Source organism: Lissotriton vulgaris, chromosome 3_1 (assembly GCF_964263255.1).
Source record: "Lissotriton vulgaris chromosome 3_1, aLisVul1.2, whole genome shotgun sequence".
NCBI classification, from domain to species: domain Eukaryota; kingdom Metazoa; phylum Chordata; class Amphibia; order Caudata; family Salamandridae; genus Lissotriton; species Lissotriton vulgaris.
The window spans coordinates 450,246,486-450,271,293 of NC_141689.1; the positions used below are offsets into that span (position 1 = coordinate 450,246,486).

Below are 24,808 nucleotides of genomic sequence, written 5' to 3' on the forward strand. Positions count from 1 at the left end.
ACTGAACATAGCAAAATACCCTTTTGCGTGTCCAAGCCTTCCTTTTTTATATCTATATCACCCCTAAGAAAGGCCTTAAAAGCCCATTAGGCAGGGCGCTGTCTCCAAAAAGCAGGACATGATGAATTTATACTTTACATGTACTGACAATAAAAACTCTCAATGGTTGTTATTACTGGTAAGGCCAGTATCCCCATAGGCTGACCTAGAGTTTTATGAGCCACCCCGCACTGAGGGCTACCTCCCATATGAGACGACTGAATGTAGTACTTAAAAGTTTCAGACTTATTGTCGCATTTAATAAGATTTATTACTGAAGTCATATTTAAAGTAACTTTGAAGGCAAAGGTGACGTAAGAAGGTCCATCATAAGTACATTTAACAGACTTATATTTTTTACTTTCAAGAACACACATAATTATAAAGCATCAGTGATAGAAAAATTCATACAAGATTATAATACACAATTAATTTTGAAACAGCCACCTGATATTAAAAACTCAACTCAATTCACTAACATACACACATACATACCACAACCATACTACCAAAAGGGGAAAAAAGGAGGGACTAGATGTTGATTGACAAGTATACAAGTTGTCAAATTCTAGGGTCTCTGGAGAATTCGAGACCCCCGCACATGATAGGTCGACGCGCGTTTCGGTGGGTGAACCACCTTCCTCAGGACCTTTTTTTCTCTTGTGGAACAAAAAATATCAGGGGACCTAAAAGAATGTATGTACAAAAGAGAAAAAGTATATCTGTCACCAACCCTTCTCATAATAATTTACAAACACAAGCACGTATAGAAAAGTAACATTGTTTAAATCTAGCATGGCTACTCCTCATATGACCAATGATTGCACAAAAAAACTATGCACTGAAGCCAATTACTCTGATATAGATGGAAGAAAAACGGTTCATTTTATTCTGATGTGGGTGGAAATTGGTTTGGACTCTAGTTGCATGAGAATAAGGAAAATTACTATCCATTTTATTTGACCAGGATCCCTTACATGTTAGTTTAAAACACTAGAAGCATGGATATGTAGACTAAGGCATAGTTCTACTTACGGTAAAGGACAGACAGATTTATGTTCCTTTGCTATTCAGTTTCTATGTTTTTTAATACCGGATACTTGTAAGAGGCACCTGCATAGAAGAATACAATGACCCTTATTCTATATTCTGCATCCACGTAGGCATAACATGCGATACCTGTCAGTGGTCAATCTTACCAGTTTTCTTTGCGGGACAGGGCGCGATTACTTCAACCTGTTCAGAGATAGTTGTCCAGGGAGTCAATTAAAAACTAAAAAGCAAGAAATGCCCATAGATGAATTTGATTTCTTCCTTTGGTTTGTGAACACACTATTTGGACAAGATATCAACGTCCTAAATGGTATGGTGTTTAACTATATACCTTTTAATGACTGATGATGCCCTCAATGGTGTAATGCGGGTCGGCAAAGAATGGTCTCAATAACTGCGGTCTACAAGAGTGAAAAAAGAAAGAAACCATATCGTCAGGTATTTTACATTATAGTGCTTCGAGTTTTTATTACCGGTAAGATGCTCTTACATCTTATTATTGGCACCTAAACGTATTCCTCTCTTTAATTCGAGTTATCACGCCGTACATCAGCCGAGGATTGCGGGTGTTCCTTTCTTTGGTTGAATTACTGACCCCTTTCTTTAAACTGCATGCATCTGCAATAAGAGGAAGTTTGATATATTTGTACACCCGGGAGCAATATGGCAATTGTAAGAATCTGTAACGCCTCAAGTATCATAAGTCTATGGCAAGCTGAGGGACGATACGATTTAAGTGCTCACGCAGAACGGTGAGTATAAGGTAACGCGAAACCTCTAATGTCACGAGATGTTGAACCATGGTAATGGCGGCAGGAAATTAAGCCGATGTAACAAACAGGCACGTATTCTATAGCAAGGTGACAAACGGTATGATTTAGGCGCTAAGGTAAAACAGTTAATGCAGGATCGCGCAAAGCCTCTAAAGTTACGGGATTTATAACCATGAAAGTGGCGGCAGAGGGTCGATGTAACAAACAAGCAAGCAATCATTCAAATGCCTACGTACCCGAACTTAAGGAATCACGGAGTCTGTCTTCATCGTCCTCGGCGGTCGGCGAAAGGCGGCATACTGCGTCTCAGGACCGTTTTATGACGCCTCCCTTCTAGTGAGAACTCGCAGGTAATTATATCGCGAGAGTACGAGTGCCGAGTTGCAATCAACATAGTGGATGGACTCTTCTTTTAAGGTGAAGTGAACATAAAGGGTGGACACTAGTTTGTTGTCTCATCGAATTAGAAGACACAAAGAGTGGACATTCATTCATTATGCGTGTCATATCACGGTAGAGTACACCTATAGTTTAGATATTAATATAACAGTCCATTGCGCAAAGTTTCACCGTCGCCTATGTTGTGATAAGACATAGTGGGCTTGCTAGTCAATAAATACAACCATGGTTATAGTTGGACAGTAAAACTATAACGCTGGTTGTAGTTGGAAAGTAAATCTATAGTTGGAAAAAGAATTTTTTTCGTGAAAAAGCGCTAGGGAAGTGCGAAGTTAATGAGATCCATTGATAGTCAGTGACGGGGTTCAATGGCTGAGGTCAGCACTGCCCTTAAGATAGATAGCATACATTGAATATCATACAGGGAAGGCCCTCTGTATACATACTGGCCTGGTTCAACAAGGTAATTTATAAATACTGAGGGATACCGAATAACGTGATATGTAGGAGTAAAAGACCAACATTTGAAGGTCTGATCATTAGGTGGACACTCATGATTAAGTACTAAGGTCTAGACCTTAATTGGAAAAACGGTATGCATATATTCATCTTGTGACATACCAAGATATTTCCTCATTCAGTCCATGTTTCACACTATCGAGGTGGTATATCCAAAAGGTTTCTCGTTTCTTGCGAGTAGTTTCGTTGGGCTGACCTATTTTAGGAATTACTTTCTCTAATATTGTCCATTTAATTTCCTGCTCCGAATGGTTTTTATCAAGACAATGTTGGACCAAGGGTGCCGACAGTTTTTTCGTCTTGATGGCCGACTTGTGTTCGCTGAAACGGACGCGAAATTCGCGACCCGTTTCTCCCACATAGGCCAATCCACAGCTGCAGAAGAGGATATAGACAATATTGCTACTGCGACAGTTGGTCAGATGTCGTAGTTTTATCTCTCTGTCGTTGTATCTAATGGTCTCCGAGATAATAGCTGCGTCACATGCGTGGCATGAGCCACATCTGTGATTACCTAGGACAGCCGGTAAGCCAGTAATAGAACGTAGGTTTTCTGAGGGGACACTTTTATTTTGTCTAGTATGCACTAGCATGTCCCTAAGATTCCTATTTCTTCTGTAGGCTACCAATGGCGGTGGTAGAGGAGGAACATTTTCATCACAATTTAAGATTCTCCAGTTCTTATTAATAATATTCCTGATTTTGAAATTCAGGGTGGAGTGATTAATTACGCATGTGATCCGATCTTGTTTCGTACGTTTGGTGCCTTGAAGTAATGCCGTTCTATTATAATATTTGGCTCTCTTGTAAGCATGCCGCACAAGGCGGTGGGGATATCCTCTTTTGAGTAATCTATCTTGGAGGGCATCTCCATGCTTATGAAAGGACTTCATATCCGTACAGTTGCGACGGATACGCAAGAATTCCCCAAAGGGGATGGATTCTCTTTGACAGTTAGGGTGGTAACTGTCGAACTTCAAAATAGTGTTTTTGGCTGTGCTTTTTCTAAAGAGGCTTACTGACAAATGACCATTAGTATCCTCAATACTGATATCTAAGAAGTCCACTTTGTATTTATTAAAGTTCACTGTGAACTTCAAATTCGTGTCGCTGGCATTTAACCAAAGAATAAATGATTGTAGGAGTTGTTCTGGGCCTTTCCAAATAAAAAAAATGTCATCTATAAAACGTTTCCAAACGGAAACATTTTCAAAAAATGGGGCCAGTTCGTTGTAGATGTTCTTGAGCTCCCATTTTCCCACGAAGGCATTAGCCACACTGGGAGCACACGAAGCCCCCATTGATGTCCCTTTGATTTGTTTATAGAGACGGCCATTGCACTCAAAGAAGTTGTTCAGTAAGACGACCTCCAAACATTGTAGAATGAACATGTCAGGACGGTCCGACGGGTACCTCTGTAGGAGGAACATAAATCTGTCTGTCCTTTACCGTAAGTAGAACTATGCCTTAGTCTACATATCCATGCTTCTAGTGTTTTAAACTAACATGTAAGGGATCCTGGTCAAATAAAATGGATAGTAATTTTCCTTATTCTCATGCAACTAGAGTCCAAACCAATTTCCACCCACATCAGAATAAAATGAACCGTTTTTCTTCCATCTATATCAGAGTAATTGGCTTCAGTGCATAGTTTTTTTGTGCAATCATTGGTCATATGAGGAGTAGCCATGCTAGATTTAAACAATGTTACTTTTCTATACGTGCTTGTGTTTGTAAATTATTATCAGAAGGGTTGGTGACAGATATACTTTTTCTCTTTTGTACATAAATTCTTTTAGGTCCCCTGATATTTCTTGTTCCACAAGAGAAAAAAAGGTCCTGAGGAAGGTGGTTCACCCACCGAAACGCGCGTCGACCTATCATGTGCGGGGGTCTCGAATTCTCCAGAGACCCTAGAATTTGACAACTTGTATACTTGTCAATCAACATCTAGTCCCTCCTTTTTTCCCCTTTTGGTAGTATGGTTGTGGTATGTATGTGTGTATGTTAGTGAATTGAGTTGAGTTTTTAATATCAGGTGGCTGTTTCAAAATTAATTGTGTATTATAATCTTGTATGAATTTTTCTATCACTGATGCTTTATAATTATGTGTGTTCTTGAAAGTAAAAAATATAAGTCTGTTAAATGTACTTATGATGAATCATGTCTTTTTATATAAAAAAAAGGTGAAATGAAAAAATACATTAAATGAAAATAAAAACTATGATGAAGTAAACACTGTTATTCAATTGTGTCACCATTCTCAATTATTGGATGTATATTGCTTACTTGATACTTATGACCACAGAAGGAACATTTCTCTAGAATACATTTCCTGTTTCCCCTCTGTTCCTTGGTCGCAACTAATCTTTTTGAGGGGGTCCCATTCTCCATGCTGTGACGTAAGAAGGTCACCACTTTGTTGACCAACCCTCGGGTAGCCCTTTTTGACTATTTGCAGCTGTTGTCCACGAAGTAAACAGGCCCCCACCCCCCAACCTCACCCCCTCCCCCTCCTCACCCGCTGCAAGGAAGTTTGAAGTGCTCCCAGGAACAAAGAATAAAGAGAACGTCTGGTGGGAGGAGGTGTGACCCCTCCAGCATGATGACTATCTGGCTGTGGCCACAGATGGCCCAGCTTCAAAGAGGCTACCACCTCAGTGAAGCAAATGCCTATCACACCTTGGTCAGTCTGCTTGTTTGTGGCATGAGACATGCTGGTATCTCCTCCAGAGGGGGAAACCCTGTTGTAGGAGGAGTGGCTTATGCTGCACTCACCAGAGCTCACATCAGGGAAAGAAAACCTGAGCCATCTTGGATTCAGGCAGAGAAGGATGCTCCTGAATTGTTTCTGGCCAGGCCCACAGGATGTACTGTAGAGTGGGAACGGTTGCCCATTGTGAACAGTTTCTCTGTTAACTAGTGAGTCCTCCCCTCCCCTCCCACAAACATAAAGATTGCATAAAAGTGGCAGTCCTGCTACACAGTCCTCCGTTCGCTACTGGGCTGGAAAGAAGGCAGATGGACAGTTCCGCTGATGCCTGGTCCCAGAAAAGAGAGGCTGCACTAAAGACTGAACTGCATCTGCTGAACCCTGTGGGACTCTTGAAGAGGTCAGTGCATGCTGTGCCCACTCGTGTAAAAGCGCTCCACAGAAGTGACTCCAAGGGGTAAGTAACTAGCCTCCTGTTAAACATCAGGACTAGATAAGCTTAGGTAGCCTGCATCCTTGAGAGTTACGCTGCCCAGAAACTTCATCCCGCCACTGGACTCGGAAGTGCTCGCTGGAAAATTGAGTCTCGACGTGCACAAGATGCCCCATAGGTCATGAGACCCATGACTGAAGTCAAAGTGGACCATGGTAGCCCTTACAAGAAGGATTTACCTTGTCAGTATCCTCGGCATCCTGTATACCCAGTATCAAGACCACTTCTTTGCTGGACCCCTATAAAGCATAAAAATGCAGGGAGGACCCTAACGCTGCTGGACCTCATAGGTAACTGTCTCCCTGGACCGAAGTTATCCCTGTGACAGACTCCCAACCTGTTTGTGGCTCATCCTTGAATGGTTTAGTAGCTGAACTAAGGAGTTGGCTCAAAAAGCACTCTGCTACATGCATGATTTATTGCATTAAAAAGAGTGAAATGCAGGGACTCATTTTACTTTGAAATAATCATTTCTCCAGTTTCGCTCAATAGAATTTTGGAGTTTTGGTGTCTAAATATAAAAATGTACCCTATTTTTAAAAATATACCCTATTTTCATAAATTGGTGCAGATTAATTTTCTTTGTGATTCTTGAGTATTTACTGTTTTGGCACTTCTAAATGCTTTATATTTTTTCCTTTGATTAAGACTGTTTGCTGTGTGCTATATCTACCCAGGACTGAGCAAAATGTTTTATTAAAGACCCTAACTGGACCTGATAGAGATTGTGGCGTTATTACATTGTGAGGTTGCGCAGCTACACCACATAATAATCCACTTTCCTACAACCCATTCTGCGAATATGCACCGTTACAAAATGTCTATAGTTCACAACTAAGTTTCATGGAGATAAAGTTTCAATGCTTTAAGTTACTTAATGAGATATACGCTGTCAACCTATAAAACAAATTAAATACTTTTGAAATGAAGTTGTTGGCGGTGTGCTGTATACATATGCTTTTCGAGTCTTGAGCCTCATGGTGTTCCTGCCAGTATCCTAATCTTTCTGGCTGTGTGGGAAGCACTCCCTCTATGGCATTCAAATCCCGCTCATGTGCCTGAATATCTGTTTCTAATTGATTTTTGACCCCCCATATGCTGTCTTGAGACATACTCCCTGGAGTACCTTCTTCAATACTTCCCAATCCATGGCCCTACTACTTTAGGTACCCCAGTTCTCCTGAAAAGTAGTATTAGTGTATCGGATACTGTTACAACATTTCTACAATTCACAACAAAGTTTCATGGAGATAAATCTTTAGGTAAAGTTGCGATGCGTTCAGTTACTAAATAAGGTATACTCGTTCAACCTATAAAGTAAATTGTAAATAATAAATGCTGAAGCCTCAAATGGGGGATCCGTTGAGGTCTCTGCCCGGAGTCGCCCTAGTAGTATTGTTGGACGATTGCACGACCTTCTAAAAATTAAAGTTACAGGAGTGTGGTCGGACAGATACTGGGTCAAGTGAGAAATTCCAGACATAAATTGTGCTATATTGCCAGAGACCAGACAATAGTCTAGTTGACTATGGTTTCCCGCGGCCCGGGTATAATAGGAGAACTGTCTGACCTGTGGGTTCCGATCCCTCCAAACGTCATGATGGTGAAATTTCGATACTGTCTCACAATTCCTCAGTCAGGTGAGTTTAAGTGTGGTATTTCGGGGGGCCATGGTCCAAGGCACCACTTAGGATACAATTACAGTGACCTGCCATAAGGATGTCGGCTACAAGCACCCTTTGAGTAAAAGTTGGGGAAGTCGTTAATGCGTGCATAAGCATTTATTAGGCAGACTCCACCTCCAACGCTTCACCAGGCTGGGTAGGCATGCTCCCCGTGCACGAGTTACTTGTAGAAAGGCGATTGCCACCCTTTAGTGCTTCAAATATCCATGGATCCTTCCACGCTTCTCAAATTGGGCTAACCATGGGACCTTCCATGACAGAAGCATTATCAACCATTCTGTAACATAGTCATCGGCTCCGTGGTCTGTCCCTGAAAACCTACGAAGCAGAGGTTATTTCTCCAAGATCTACCTTCGGAGTCCTCTATGTTTTCATCTAGGCGGGCTGTTAGTCGCTGGAGGTCTGATGCCGTATTGCATAGACTGCGGACCGCCTGCTGCAGAGTGTCAACGGCCTGCTCCTCAGTTGTCACTCAGACACCCTCCATAAGTCTGTCTGAAGTAAGTTTACATCCGTGTCGACTGCGTAAATTTTGTTGGCCATCTCGGCCGTGTGTCGTGGATTACCGCCAGCAGGTTTTCCACAACCGGGACAGAGTCTGTCACCCATCCAACTTACCCATTTGAACCTTGCACCCCCTTCTCCTCAGCTGATTGGGGGGGCTGTAAGGTGTGAGTGTAGTTAACAATTTTATTTTCCTGTGCAGGTTTGTATCCCCAGTCCTTAACCATGTTGGCGGGGGTTTACCAGTGAGGATCCAGTAATGGAGAAGCAGCTAGAGATTCTGCACTATCTAGAGGGCCCCGTGCCCACTACAAGGGAGCGACAGCAGGTAGACAAGTTTGGCAGCCCTCCACAGTTGAACGACTGGGCCAGTGCACCAACACCACGATGCAGGGTCAAGCATATATATCTCATAATGAGCACTTTTTGGGGGGGCGGGAGCTGCAGGGAGCTCACTCCCTCTGCAGTGCCACTCCCAGCGGGCAGTACTCCTCAACGTCTGAGCTATACAGTAGCTCTAAAAGTTAGGGATCAGTGATCCTGTATTCTTATTGGGTGTCCGGCTGTACCGAGAAGCAGTGTGAGGATGTTTATAACCCCTCAGGCCAGAAACACTCTTCCTCAGACTGGTTCCCCGTGTAATCTGCACCCCTGATGCAGTCCATCGGGCTCGCCCCGTGTGCCTAATATTGTCACCCTCAGAGGGCAGACACCCTTCCCCATGGGTCTCGTAGCTCGGAGCAGTCTCACAGGTGCACATCCCGGGCAGTATTGGTCCGACTGCAGGCCAGCCAAAGCACATTGGCGTCTCTTGCTGCAGGGGCTTGAGGCTAACTCCTCCTCCTGTGGAAAGGCCTTTCGTAATCATTCCTGTCACAGGAACCCTTCCTTTTAGGCCCCAATGCAATTAAGCCACATCTCTGCCTAGTGGACCAGGGCCCCTGCACCGACCCTTCCTCAAAAACACCGGCAAGGCCTTCTGTGTGGTTACGATCCATAGCGTGGCTCACAGGCTCCAACGGCAGTGCAGCCTTTTTTTCCCATCGGCCGAGGGTGGCATCCTGCACAATTCTCATGGCCACCCCTAGGTGTCAGCGAGCAGTCTGGCCCTGGTGAGTATCACTAAAGTTCTGTGGAGGCCCATAGCGGGGTCCCAGTCCAACCCCACGCCACGGTTCCTCATCAGTGTACGCTTTTGAGGCTGCTTCCTGGGACCTTGTAAATAATACAGGGTTCTATTCAAGAGCTGGGGCTTACAGTATCATTTGCCGAGTGCGGGCCGGCTTCCTTGTGTGCCGACATGAGCCCTGGTGCGTTTTAGGTTCCGCTAGCGCACGCTGTATCCAGTCACAGCACAGCGTTACCCGCCGTGGGCAGCTTTCATGGGCCAGACCGCAGAAGAAAGCACACCAGTATAGGGAGCCTCCCACAAGAATGTATGTAAGTATGCCTCCAGATACTCACCTCACAGCTGTGGGCCGCGGCACTTCACAAACCCAGCCGTAGGGATACCCAGCGCAATTAGATCCGTGGCTCCTCCAATTATGTTACTCTGCATTCTGCAAGAGCCTCCTTGCAGCCCCCCAGCACTATAGTTAGTAGGAGGGGTGTAGGGGAGGATGGGCACTTATATAGGAGGATTGCACCAGGATTAGGATACAAAGTCAGCGGACGCTCAGGAGCAGCATCTAGCATCCATTTAGCTTGGCCATGCCCCCTAAACCCCCCCCCCCCCCCCCCCCCCCCCCCAGTGAATCAATCAATCAGTGTTCTTGTAAAGCACGACTACTCACCCATAAGGGTCTCAAGGTGTGCAGGGGTGGGGGCGGGAATTTTGCTGTTCAGCCAAAGAGCCAGGTCCTTCCTGAATTGAGGCAGAGATGGAGATTGCCTGAAATGCAGAGGTAGGGAGTTCCAGGTCTTTGCAGCGAGGTAGGTGAAGGAACTTCCTCAAACATTGGTCCTGTGGATCCATGGGATGGTGGCAAGCACCATGTTCTGAGCGGAGATACCTGGAGAGAGTGTGGAAGGAGAGGCGGTGGTTAACGTATGCAGGTCTGGGCTGTGAAGAGCTTTGTAGACGTGTGTGAGTAGTTTGTAGGTGATCCTTTTGTTGACCGGAAGCCAGTGGAGGTCTCTCAGGTGGCCGGTGATGTGGTTGCTGCGGAGGATGTTCATGATAAGTCTGGCGGAGACATTTTGGATGTTTTGCAGCTTTTTTTGGAGTTTTTGCCTGGTGCCGGCTTAGAGTGGGTTGCCGTAGTAGAGTCTGCTTCTGACAAGTGTGTGGGTAACCGTTTTCCTGAAATCAGTGAGGATTCACTTGGAATTTTCCATAGCAGGGAGCGAGGAGATCAAGATGATCCAGAGGTTTCGTGCATGGCCCATGGGTGTTGAAAGGGGGGGGGGGAGAATGGGGTCAGTGATTCGGGGCACTGTGGGCCACCTGGTGCTGGTCCAGTTGGAGGGGTGGGGCCCAGGATGAGAACTTCGGCCTTGTCTCAGTTGAGTTTGAGGAAGCTGTCTGTCATCCAGGTTGTACTGCCTTCATTCTGCTGTGGAAGTTTGTCGTGGATGTTAGTGTTGTGAAGTGTAGCATAGGAGAATGAGGGCTGCGGTCTCAACTTTGTCGAGGAGCATGTGGATGTCACCTGTGGCGGCCAGGAGAGTGGTCAGGGGCTGTGGTTTCTCGGGAATCCAGATTGGAAGTGGTCCAGAATGTTAATCATTTCGTTTTGATGAACTCCGAGTTCGGTGTTGATGGCCTTCTCGATGACTTTAGCTGTGAAGGGGAGCAAGGAGATTGGTCTGTAGTTCTTAAGTTCCATCAGGTCAGCAGAGGGTTTCTACAGCAGGGGGTTGATCTCTGTGTGTTTCTAGTCTTATGGGAAGGTGGTGGATTTGATGGAGCATTTGATTGTGCAGCAGAGTTTGGGTGCAATTGAGGCACTGGCTCTGTTTAAGATATGGTGGGGCAGGGATCCAAGGGTACTCCAGATTGGATGCTCCTCATGATATTGCGGGTCTCTTCCGTGGTGAGGGAGGACCAGTTGAGCAGGGTCTGATGTGGTCTCGGACAATTGAGTGCGGTGGTTGCATGTGAGGTGGGTGGGTCTTGGTTTGTGAAGCTGTCATGGATTGCCTTTATTTTGCGGTGGAAGAAGGTGGCAAGGATGTCGCAGAGGTTTTGTGTGGGGGAGGGGGGGGGGATTGTCTGCTGTCTCGGTCCACATTTGATGATTTCTTTGACCAGTTATGTTGAGTTGTTTTCTGTTGTGTGCATTGATAAGTTCCTGTATGGCAGTTTTCTTAGTTGTTTTGACTAGGTGGTGGTGTTCGTTGACTGTGTGTTTGAAGGCAGCCTGGTCTGCTTGGGCCTTGCTGCTTCTCCATCTTTTTTCTAGCTGTCTGTAAGTGTGACTGGACTCTAGAGGGTGAGACAAAACCAGCTGGCTTTCTTGGAGGTTTGCTTTCCTGAGGGACGCCAGTCTGTTGGCGCAGGTGGATATCCATAGGTGGAGGTTAGATGCCGAGGCGTCCAAGTATGTCTCTGGTGAGGATTTGCTGAGGGATGTGGGGAGCTGGTCTTGGGTGACCTTGTTCCAGCTTCTGCATGGGTAGCGGTGGGCATGCTGGTGTTCAAAGGGCTTGGTGAAGGAAACATGGATGCATCGGTGGTCGGTCCACTTTAGTTCGGAAGTGTGGCAGAAGGATATGTTGCTTGAGTAGAAGATCAATTCGAGCATGTGTTCTGCTGAGTGGGTTGGGGAGGTGACCATTTGCTTAAGTCCGATGATGGCAAGGTTCTCCAGTAGGGATAATGTGTTCTCCAGTAGGGCTAATGTGTTGTGTCCGTCAAGGTTGTCCAGATGGAAATTGAGGTCCCCGGGTAGGATGTAGTCTGTTGAGGCGAGGGCAAGATGTGCAATAAATTCAACTAGGGATACACTGAAAGGGGGACTGGGTCCGGGAGGCCTGTAGAAGAGGGTGCTACGGAGGGTAATGTTCAGGTTGGTCTGGATCTAGAAGTGGAGGTGCTCCCTGAAGGTCGAGTTATCATCCGAGATAGTTGTGACGCGGAGGGTGTTAATCTGCGTTGTCTCCATTTGGGTGGTGCGATCATTGTGGATGATTTTGTAGCCATCATGAATGGCAATGGCGATGTCCAGGGCTGAGGTAGAGTTCCTCTAGGTTGAAGTGAGGAAGGCGATGTAAGGTAGACTGAGTCGAGCAGGTACCAGATCTCCTCGGAATGTTTATGGAGGGAGCGTGTGTTGAGCAGGATACAGCTTAGCTGGTCTGGTTTTTGCAGGCTGGGATGGTGTGTGGTGGTAGGTGAAGGTGCAGTTTCAGTTACGGCAGGAGAAAGGGCCCTGGCTGTTATTTAGTGATGCGATGTGACATGCGGTAGGACGTCTGGTGTGGAGGGTGCTGGGCTCGTAGTGGTTGATGGTCCAAGGACCTGGATCCATGGAGCTGGGCGCAGCTAGGCACTGACTGGCTTGCAACACAACATTTAGTTTATCAATATTGTGGAATGAATCAATCGTTTGTAGATGAGTGATTTATCATGGAGTCACGGGAAAATAAAGTGAATACACTACGCGGAGAGAATCCCACACCAAATTAAAAAAATAGGGCACATTGTAACAAATACCAGAGGTATACAGGTTTAAAGATTTCATTCAAAAGAGCATCAAAAAACACAAAGTTTAAACTGTGGATATCTGGTCACCCCGGACTGGGACAAAGTCACAAGTTCAGGCTGACCGCGATGGAGTGCTGACCGGCTACAGGGACACAGTTATGCCCACTGAACAAGAGTACTTTCTGGTTGCAGAGCAGAAAGAGATGCCGCTTTGAGTATGCGCCGCACAGCCAAGGCAATACAAGGTCTGGGTCGGAGAGGCGTTGCTCAGCGTTTGTTCTGGGAAATTGCGATGTGAGGCCCTGCATCGTTGTGCAGGAGGCCATCAACTTGGGGCTTTGCGATGCGAAGGCCTGTATCGGGGAGGCATCGAAAACTATTGTGTTCTAAGGAAGTTGTGGAACTTGTGATGCAGAGTCCGGCGTCGCCGTCAACAAGGGGCTTACGATGTGAGGGTCTGCATCGAGTATGCGTAGAGCAGCGGCGGTTCCCATGACGCTGTGGCGGCGATTCGATGTCTCCTTGCAGGGAGAAAGTACACAGGTCTGTTTGCTTGATCCACAGTTGGGGTGGTAAAGCACCTTCAAGCCCACTTCCAAGGGTCCTGGACTGGGGTGGCACCACTTGTCAGGGTAGGACTCAGTCCTGGTGCTGATTTCAAGAGACTAGCCTTTGGAATCACTCTGGTGATTCCTACTCTACATGTATATAGTTTTGTTTTATTTTGCAAAATCCTCTCTCCATAATTCATGCTGAAACAATTTTGATTTCCTTCCTTTTTTTTTTTTTTGCCCCCTAGATTTTTAGACCTTTGCTTTGAAATTTAGATTTTGTAAATATGTCCGTACATGTGTGCGCTTAGTCCCAACCATCTTTAAAATAGTGTCTCTGACAGCGCTCACAGCTTCTCATTTGTGTTCTAACTCTTGAGGAAACTAATTCTCGGGCGTGAATTTTAGGTAATGTGTTAGACCTTTCAGCCTTAGTGTGGTCTTCCCCCAAACATTTAGCCTTATTGCTCCATATTTTTGAGTTTTTCTTTTAAGATTGTGGTTACTCTGTTGGTCATAGGGCTGAATAGACCATTTAAGCAATATACAGAGATAGCTTCCATTTATTAGTTTCTATTTTTGCGTTTTTACTTTTTCAAATTAATCCTTTTCTATTTACAATTCTCCTGAATACGAACAAATTGACCAAGTGGTAATCCATCCTTCTTGTCTTTTGGATGGTTGGGTTTCTGCTGCAGCAAAGTAATAGGTTTTGTTTTCTCTATAGACCAGTAGTTCATTTACCGCTGCTTACTTGAAAGGTAAGACCTAAAAAAAATATTATCACTATGTTGTCTAGTGAGAATGCATTTGATTGATCCAAATCTGGAACACACCTCTTGTGTTCGTTAACGTGCAAAATCATAAACATATAGTCTGTGTTTTCAATTGCAAATGTTATTTTTGCAGGGATAATTATTATTAGATAAGATCAAACTTCTTTTAATATATTCAGCATAATATATTTCGTAGCTAAGCAGAAAGCATGTGCCAGTAGATACACCTTTAATTTGAAAGTAAAAATCACCTTCTAATTATAAGAGGTTCTTGTCGAGTGCTATCCTCAACAATGACACAAGTTTCTGTTACTATGATCCCTTCATCCTGGTGGGTATTTGTGTAGTGAGATTCTATTTGAGGCAAACTAGAAGATGTGCTCTGTATCAAAAGGGACATTTTCAATTTGATGTATTACGTTTGCTATTATTTATCACATTGTTGTTAGTGGATGGGGTAGGAAGGTGGATATCTGACTATGGTTACCCCAACTTTTTGCCTGGTGTTTTGCTAGTTTTTCGACTTAGTTGACCTGGGACCCTGCTTTTCTGGGCCCCAGGCCTACTGCTCTCTCTGTAAAATGGATTCCATGTACCTTAGGTGCATACCCAATTGGATACTGAGTCACCTTATCAGTCCCTGTACAGTGTACCTTAGGTACCCAGGGCATAGGTGTACCCAGGGCCTACCAGGGGCTGAAGAATGGATTATGCCACCCCTGGCTGGCCATCCAAATCTGACACAACTGGCTGCACGACAGCTGGGGCAAGGTGGTGTAAACACCCTTTGCTTTAGATATAGTATCCCTATATCTAACCCTAAAATGGACACATGTATTCCTATCAGTCACTCCTATGGCAGGCCTTAACAATCCTGAAGGCAGAGTGCTTGGAATTATGTGAGATGGTGCTCTGGCATGAGCTGAGCCCGTCTGCAGCTTGCGGAATCAAGTCCTAATAGCTGTTCCATGATAACGCGTACCATATACTCTTAAGTGCATTATAATCCTCGCGGTTATTTGCCAACTTTGGTATTGCTTTATCAAAACATGTCGAGTAAGGTGTCATACGAATTGGAATACTAACCCCTCGCCAATTCTGGCGACAGGGTTAGCATTCCACCCTTCTAGAGGGACACGACATGTATGTAACTGTGAACCCCGGTTAAAGTTAACTCGAGCCTCAGCATCACAAAATGGATGCTGCCACCACAGACACAAGTCTGACCTCCTGCTGCTGGGAGTCCTTCCAGCGAGGAGAGCTTGGACAAAGGGTTTCCTGTCAGGGGCGGTGCTAGCACCATCCCAGACAGGGTTTTGTGTATCCCATGTAGGCAGGGCTGAGAGGAAGGTGACTGCAAGTGGCACCCCGGTGCTCACTATGCATCTGCCGGCTCAAACCAGTTCCAGGGGCACCCCAGCCCCTGAGCTGGGGAAAGACCGGACAAAGGAGAGGGGTGTAACCACCCCCTTCCTGGTCCCACCCATGGGCAGGACCTAGTTGCGTGCCAACCCCTTTTCTTAGAATAAAGGTAGGAGCGGGCCCCCTTCCCAAATTAGATCATCCTGAATCTTGAACGACTTTCTACGAAAGGAACTCTTGACTTTCTTTGAGGACTCTCCCTTGTGGCTAAGGAGTAGCCACCCTGCACCCGCAGGCACCACCTAAGCATCGCGGTTTGCTGCACGTCCATCCTCCGGATCAAGACTGCCCAGCTCGACGAGACCCGGATTCCCCGGCATCTCTGACCTCTACCTGCATCATCAGCCCAGCTGAGATTCGTGGGTGTGACGAGACCTGAGGGACCGGCCATCTTCAGAAACTGCGTGGGGCCCTTCTGCTCTTTGCTGCTCACCGAGTTGTCCGGTCACTTGCCCGTTGGCTAGTGGCCCTCCTGACGACGTACCACGACGATTACACCACTGGTCTGGTTGCTCCAGACTGGCCCTTGCTCCCCTCCAAAAGAGGAGTACCCCGGACCCTCCTGGTCCACTCCAGACGCCATCTTGACTCCACCGAGTGGGCTTGCCTTTGCCAAGGTTTGTTGCCCTATCGTTTTTCGCCACAAGTGTGGCAGGGTATACTCAGACATGAGTCCCTTGCTCACTGCACCACCAGGATTCAAGCAAGCCGGGCCGACGACGGCTGAAATGACAGAAACCGGTCCCCGGAAGCTTGTCTCCTTTCCGGTGAAGAATTGGCTTGGTAGTTTGGTCTGCCCTGTTCCCATGAGGCACTGGGTCAGACTAATTTGCATATAGCCAGGTTCTGAACTGGGGTGATGCAGTGAGCTAAATAACGGTGATGGATCAAGCCCTGATCTCTTGACTGGGTAAGAGTGGTCTGCTTAATTCAGACACTCTGTTCATCACCACCCCCTTTTTTGAACCCATCTTGGGTCCAGCATCGCCAACAGCAGACAGCTTCGTGGGACAGCTCGCACCTCCAGCCTGGTCGCCGACAACGACTCCTAGCCCGTGTGACTGCAGAGTCCAGCGTCGCCCACTCACCTGGTCGAGGTGACTTCATCCGGTGCCATCCTGGTGCCCACACAATCACAATCACTAGTGATTAAGAATTGAGTCCCCTCTGCTTTCAGGTCGTCTCCATCACCGATCCAGGCTTGGATCACACCGAACATCTTCACTGGTCGCCTGCCAGCAACTTCTTCTTTCAGGCTCCATAGACTACAATGAGGATTCCCGACGTCTTTTGAACCCTATGCAGCCGCAGCCCCTGGGCTAGGTAACCCGAGCATTTCGGTGCTCCAACGCAGGTTCACTATCTAAGTGTCCAGATCCTTTTTCGTTTTAAGTCTATCTAGTCGGATTCGTCCAATAACAGTAACTTTAGAAATACTAGCCTCCATAGACTTTGTCCCGCATCCCGCGTGAGAGTGCACACTCTGCACCCGATCTCCCTAGGCCTCCTGCTCCTAACCTTAGTGTTCAGTAGTGTAGTCCTAGCGATCCTGAAGCCTCTGGATCTTGTTACTTACCTGCTAGTATTTCGCATTCCACTTTTAGAGTATATGGTTTTTCGTGCCCCTCGGGCATTTGTGTAAATTGTGCAATTTAAAGTATTTTCGTAAGAGTTTTGTATTGTGCTTAGGTCCCTGACTCATAAAGAGCTCAGGGTAGACTTGTTATAAATAAATATCCTTTATTTTCATAACAACTTGTGTGGTGTCCTTTCACTTGGTGTTCAAGGGGTATATGTGATGGTAAAACAGCTGGCTTAACACGCCCTCTAGAGTTTAGCCTGAAGACTGCTTTTGTCCACGCTACTAGGATAGCTGGTCTATAAGGTTGACTTACAACCAATCATCAATAAGGGTCGTTTGGTATGATACACAGTGATCACTAGAATAGTGAGCACTATATATCAGGCCAACTTCTCACAGATGGTACATGGTGTTTTATGAGAAAGTCAAGATATTTATCATTTGGTTTTGGAGCAAAGCCACATCTCAATACTGTTGCACCCTACTATCATGGCTTCTTACTACCAAGACTGTCTCTAGATACAAAGTTAAAAATAAGCATTTGCAATGCAATGGGTTTCACCTTTTGGACCTTATATGTTTTTAGGTTTCGCCCTGGCCATAGCACCTGCGAAGCAGGTGCTCCGCCCAGGGGGAAATCTGATGATCTCCAGTATCTGGCTTCATCCCCCCCTCTGTCTTCCATTGGCTAGCTCCATAAATGGAGGCTAGCCATTGGAAGACATCAGCGTCAATCACTTTCTCCCGGTCAGAACGCGAATCGTGGGAGTTTCTGACTCTTTTTTTTAAGTCCCGGCCCTTGATGCCGTGTGTCTAGGGCCGCGCTGTGATTGGTTGCCGGCCCGGGACACCCCAGTGACGTCATTCCCCGGGCCGCGCTGTGATTGGCTGCCGGCCCGGGACCTAACTTGTTTCGGAAGGAAATATTTTTTATAAGGAAAAGGTCCAATCGGAAACTGATAACAGGCCAGTTACTTAACTTACAGTTCAGACTGGGGGGAGAGGTGACACCGAGGACGTAAGATTTCCATTTTCTGTGAATAGCAAATTATGTAACTATATCATGCCTAACATGGCCTCAATAGGTGTTAATGCTTATGCCGTAGGAAAGTAGAAGTCGATTATGCACGCGGGACTGAGACACAACTGATGCACCTAATATTGCCAAAGGGTGCCTTACGGATATGTAGACTGTAATGTGGTTAGAAAGAGGGAGGCAAAAAGGCGTAATTTATTTTCACTAACGCAGCCGGTAGCCACTGAGCACGGCAGTACAAGCCAATGCAGCAAAAGTACTGCACCCGCCCACCCCGAATTATTTGGTAATTTTCTGCATGCTGATTACCCATTCCGGGGACAGTTCCATTTCTATTTTCCACCTGCTCTGAACAATTGATAAATCAGCATCTCTAACCAACAGAATACAGGGGCTATTCGGGAGATTTCTTTGTAGAGAGCAGGGCAGAGAAAGCCAAGTAGGGCTATGTCTTCCTGACTTTCCTGCGCATGTGAAGGGGCACAGATGTCAAACACCATGCCTTTGAAATGCACCAACCTTTCATTAAATCTCAGATCCCTTAAAAGCGGAGGCCGATACCGCGCGTTTTCCCTCCAGCTTGCCATGTGTCTTGCATTTCCGCCTCGTTTCTGGTGCTTTCTGTTTGTTCTTCCCAGTCATTAACCGCCGCCTGCCATTAGAAGGCTGTAAAGAATTCCATGTGCCATTAAGGCTTCCGAGGGCCTTTGAATGCGGAGCGCACGCATCCGCCTCTTTCATTCCAAACTCACCTGTGAGTGACTCCAGCACCTTAGTGACAGCTCCAATCTTTCGAACGAGTGTATTTGCATCGTGTTCGTCACACCGAAAATATCGGCACACAAGGAAGGAAGATGGAAAAGCTACCCGGTTACAATGTCACAGACAGACAACTCTCACGAGATTCGGGTTTTAGCACGAGCTCGGAGTGTGGAGTAGAGTTGTGTGTGTTGAGTGTGCTCCCCAAACATATCGCATCATAATTTGCACGAAGCACACCTGCAGCTCAGTTTCTGTGTCACCCTCCCCTATCAAGGCATTTTTTTTCCTGAGCGGTGTCATAGCTAAGTGGCATAATGTGCATGTTGTAGAGAACTGTGTGCAATTTGAAGATCATGGGTCCTGCGCTCACTAATGCAGCTCTCATCGTTAATGTGTCTATGGCCAGTGCTGTAACTTTCGTGAAAGTTGAAGTTTGTTCTCTAAAGGGCATGACCAAAAAAAGTGTAACTAGAAATCCTTTCTAAGATGCATGGTCTACGTAATATGGCTGTGGTTTAAAGCACATGACCTGGAATTCTATGGTTGATGGTGCATGTCACCTGACCTGTGTTTGGAGGCCTCTGTGAGTTTTCTGCAATTGCATTCAAACATACCATGCAATGTCGGACATGCTCGTATAACAAGCCAGACCTACTCACTTTTAATTCTTAATAACAATATCGGATAAAAGAATAAGAACAATATTTGTTTTTTGTGCCTAACTAGAATTGAAAATGTTTCACTTCTGAAAATTGGAGACTGTGACTTACGCATTACGAAGATCTGGGGAAGGGGTAGTTGTCTTCGGCTCAGTCACTTCTGTTCTCCCCTTAACGTCATTTTTCCTCGGCAGTCACTCTGTTAGACACTTGCACACACCTTCCTTCCACACTCCTTTCTTAAATCCTCTATCTGCTTATTTCACACATAATCCCACCTCTTCTTCACTGTTTTCAATCTGACTTTCTGTATGCACTTACTTGCATGCCCTCCTCTTCGCCACGCCCGGTCTCCTTCTCCCCCCCTCTCTTTTTCACACACATACTCTCTCTTTCGCCTTGGCTTTCTATTCATCCTTAGCACTGCCAATATTTCAACAGCTGTGTATACCTCTTCACACACTTTCAATTGCCACATAGGTGACCAGCACTTTGTGCACTCTGCTGAGAGGTCAAGGATTGGATGAGCGTGTAGTCTAAACACAAGCAGTTCAGTGTGAGAAACCTTCACTTCCTTCAACCTGAGCTCCAGAGCTCTCAATTGTATTCTGTCATGAACAGACACCTCACCCAGATACCTTCAATTCAGTTCACAGTATGCTCTATACAAAAATTATATGTTACATATTTTTTAAAAATGACGAAAACACAACATGTGGAAAAAACAAATACTTTTAAAGTAAAACGTGAAATGTAAACAGGGATTGCATCACTGATATGGATTACTTTAAGTGTGTTTTTGCCCACAATATTAATGACATAAATATAGGGCCTGGTAGGGACCTCAAGCAAATTCAGGGCCAATTTACTAAGTTTCAACGCAATGCAATCCAGCAACCAAAGTTTCTTAACTACGTTGCGTCAAAGGGAGAGAGCCATATCTGCAACAATATAGTCTAAAGATACATCTATGTACTAATAAAAACGCCCAATTCACCCTCCCTTGCCCTACCGCTCTTTCGAATGCCCTGTACACACCTTGCACCATAGTGCAAGATGTGTGCGTTATGTCTAGTATAAGTTCTGTAATGAAAGTATGCTCATCCAGTACAAAACACCATGCTTAGAGATAGTTAAAAAGTTTTCAAACTCTACAGTACAAATGCAAATTTAGAAAAGTTTTGACAAAAGTAAACTTTTCTCAAATGTTATGTCAACCTCGAGGAGGAGGAGAGGTTTCCTGACAAAAGCCATTGCTACCTTTTTTAGTAGATAGTAACTTGCCTAAAAAACATGGGTGGTTGCATAGGAACACCCATGGGATTTGAGATTTGAGATTTGTTTATTGTACAGTTAATAAAAACTCACAATGTGAAAACGTGCATTTGAAAGAAAAGCCTTATTTACAATTAACATTTAAAAAAAGAGGGTGGTCACACTCTATAGGATCATAAAAGTCTTGATTTCATTTAGGTAAAGACCATAAAAATAAAAGGGGCAAAGTACTCCGAGTGGGCTAACATAGCAGTGGTTTGGCAGATGCTTTAGGTAAGCCATGTGGCGGTTTCGTGAGTCTTCTAGGCGCTGTGTCAAATAATTTTGTTAGTCTGCAAATTAACTGAGTCTCTTCAGGATTAAAACACAGCATCACAGCCTGCCTACAACTAATTATGCCCTTTTGGTTCCATAAGACCCGAAGTAGGGAGCGCCTTATGTCCATGAGGTTTGTACAGATACAAATGATTGCTTATTAGTAAAAGAGGACCTAATACACGAGACTGCAACAATTTGCTGAGCATTCCCTTTTCCAAGGAGCCAAGTGGGGTAGTATAGGTATGATGCAGCGGCGCTGGTTTAAAAACTTGTTTTTTGTCGTCTGCGAGCGGCCCATTTTTAGGTCTCGGCTAGAAGCGAGCGAAGCTCGCTCTCACCAGAGACCTATAGTTATCGGCTCAGCTTCCGAGGAGGACAGCACCTGGCCGCGCGCATTTCTGCCGAAGGAGGCGATTTGCGCCGGCCACGCGCGTGCGAACGCGCGCGCAGTGGCCAGGTGCTGTCCTTCTGGAAAGCAGCCTCCCACAACTCAGAACGCTGCTCGTGCTCACGCCTGCTCCCAGGGCACGCACTCTCTCATCTGTGCGACTTAGTAGAGCAGCTTGTAGTGTTCCTCCCTCTTCTCAAAAGTACACAGGTCGCAGTCTTCTCTTTATGCAGGATGGGCAGATCGCCCGACAAACGCTGGTTTTTATTTCACCCACGCTCGCCTGCCTCCCGTTGATATTAAAGCATTTCTGGTGCATCGAAGCATCGAGGGAGGGAAAGTGCTTAAGTTTATTTTCTCTTCCTACAAGTACACCACATGTGATAAGCATGGGTCATTGTAGCATCACCCAAACATAGATAGTACATGCTGCTTCTGCCACCAAAGGCATGACTCAGTTAACCTGCTCCTGCATTCAGTGGTAAGAAGAGAGGAGTTGGCCCAACGGCTAGGGCGCTCGACCTCGGACCTGGGGAACACGGTTTGAGTCTCGGGAATATCGCGAAAATCTCCTGTGAGTCTGGGCAAATCCCTGTGCCTCACAAAATGAATGTGTGTCCTTGTGTAACGTAATTGGTGCTATGTAAAGCGCTCTGAACGTATTAAAAATCTATTTACATGTGAAAATGTGCTTTGTTTTGATACTCCATTGTAGTAACCCCACTGGTCTTTTTCTCCCGTTTGGGGCTACACTAGATAGTGCGTCCACTTCTCCTTGAGGATTCCTCCTTTTTGCATTTCAGCGGAACATAAGTTCATTTTATCTCGGAGACAGACTTGGGTGGTGCCTGTCTTCCGTATGTGCGTGTTCTCGCCGATCAGGTCTGTGTGGTTAATGTTGTGCAAGCCACTCCTATTATGTGTACCTGCGTGGGTGTTCTGTGAGGCTGGTTTTATTTTACCACTTCAAAGCACGGGCCGTTTCAACCATTAGGCCAGACTAGGCGGTCGCCTAGGGCGGCAGAAGGGAGAGGGCGGCAAAAACAAGAGTTTGGGAATTCTGCTCATTTGCACTCGCTCACTGTTACAGTATCAAAGCGGTGCCAGGACTCGGCGTCCCAAACCTCGGCTCCCAGACGGGGACAGGAAATCTGCAGCTGTGGCGCACAACATGCCCTTGAGAGGCACTGGGTGCTGAGGGCAGACCTGGACACAGGACGTTGGGTGGGCCGGGCATACTGGAGGGCCACCCTGTGCAGGAGGAGACAGGCGGTGGCACTCTGTGCTCAGCTTGAGACCCCAGGTCCACAGCCCCGCCCCAACCTCCGGGCCGCCATGGCGGAGGCACAGCTGTGCCTCACCTGGGTGCTTCTGGTGCTGGCCGTGTCCTGCGTGTCCATCAGCCTGGCGTCCAACAACGAATGCCACAACACCTTTGATTAAAACGGCTGGAATGCCAGGGTGAGGTATAGTGCCTGAAACTCAACTTTCGCCCTGGGAGCCTTTCACGGGATTGGAAATGAAAGCCTGTGTCAGACTCGTCAAGGGCCTTGAGTGCACAATTCCAGGAAGCAGCGTTGGCTGGGCTGATGAGAGTTGTACACGCCATGCCCACATCACTCCCACTCCCACCTGCGCATGGCATATTACAGGCACACAGTCAACCTTTATTCTTTTGTTGTGTGTACTCGACCTTCCGATCCAGACTGGAAGGAACAGCTAGAAGTCCCGGGGTTAGTGGCATTTAGGCGCTGCACCTAGAGGCAGTGTAGCGGCTAGGCCTAGCACGCCTGGGTGTTCTTCGCATTTCTTCCATCAGCAGCACGCTCTTCAGCGCCGAGGAAACCGGTTGTTGTGGACACATGGTGCGCCTCTAGATAGCAGGCCAGGGCGGTAAAGGGATCAACTGCTCAGGTACAGCCACCCGTGGAAAAAAGCTGCATGGGTTGGCGAGTCACGCCCTGTTCACGACCTTTCCCTGTGTACCATGTTGAACTGCCCATAGCCCATCCGTCATTCTCCGCATGTTCCTTTATTTTCCCTTCTTCTTACTGTGCAGCTGCAGACACCCCTCCCCAGTCTGCGATCCAGTGAGTCACATGCCTCTTTCCCCAATCCATCTGGTTCGATGTTCACTTTCCCTGCAGCTGCTGTACTTCTAGTTGTGCATGTTTTTCTGAAATTAGGAAATTTGCAATGTATTGCTGCAGCTTCTCTACCACCGTTGATTTTAAACATTTACGTGCTTGTTTACACTTTCCATGCACTGCCCTTGCCGTTCAGTGCACGCGCCCGACTTTCACAATGCACGCGCTGCGGGCTGGCGTACCGACACCCAAGGGTGTGTCCGCGAGCGAAACCGAGAACACGTGCGTTCCCTGTCTAAAGGGCGTTTACGAAATACAGAAAGTGTTGACAGAATTGCTTTTCCGCTCAAAAATTATAAACTAACCATCGGATATCTGTGCTGCCTCATGCAACTTTCTGCCCCCCTCTAATTTTAATTTTTCCGTACTAAGTTGCAATGTCACGGCTCATAGTGTAGGTATGCATGCCAACATTTCAGAGCCGGCAAGTGAGCGATTTTGAACAATAATATCCGGAAGAATGTATTTTTCCCTATGTTCCCGCTGACCTTTATTGAAGCAGAGGCAATCTTCCTGGGGCCAATTGCATACATTCCGACATTTTAGAAAGGTAAGTGGGAGATTTACAAAAATGTTTTTTTGTCTATTGACTCCTATTGAGGCCTGAATCTGGTCTATTGGCATGTATGGGACTTGAGATGCAAGTGTGCTGCTGCAGGATTGGCTAACTGAAATCCAAATATATCTTCTTTTCCCTACCATTTCCGGAGCACAGAGAAAGTACTATGGTAGGCAGAGAGACCGTCGGCAGCCAGCAGGGATCGGAGGTAGAGGGTAGGGGCAGGGACGGGAAGGGGGAGGGGGAGGCCAGGGGAAAGCAGGTGTTAGAAAATAAAATAAACAAGCCTTTGCAATGCAATAGGTCTCGCATTAGGAAAGTTTGAGCTATTGGTATTGTAAATGACACATTTTTTATTTATGTGTTGGTTTTGAAAATAGCTAAATTAATAGCTTTGTCATTTACAATGCCAATAGTTATAACTTTCGCAAATGTGACACCTATAGCCTTTGTAATGCAATGTGTTGTATTTACGTGATTTAGATGTATTGATATTACAAATAACA

General features: G+C 46.1%; 2 protein-coding genes across 6 annotated transcripts in view; one reads left to right on the top strand and one right to left on the bottom strand.

The window, feature by feature from the left end:
* KIF2A (kinesin family member 2A) overlaps nt 1-24,808 on the top strand; it is a 525,241-nt gene that overhangs the window by 310,558 nt on the left and 189,875 nt on the right. The gene's annotated exons all lie outside the window — the stretch shown is intronic.
* Nucleotides 2,870-4,084, bottom strand: LOC147726618 (uncharacterized). Its single transcript, XM_086962731.1, has one exon. The coding sequence runs from the start codon at nt 4,082-4,084 to the stop codon at nt 2,870-2,872; it is 1,215 nt and encodes a 404-aa protein (XP_086818857.1).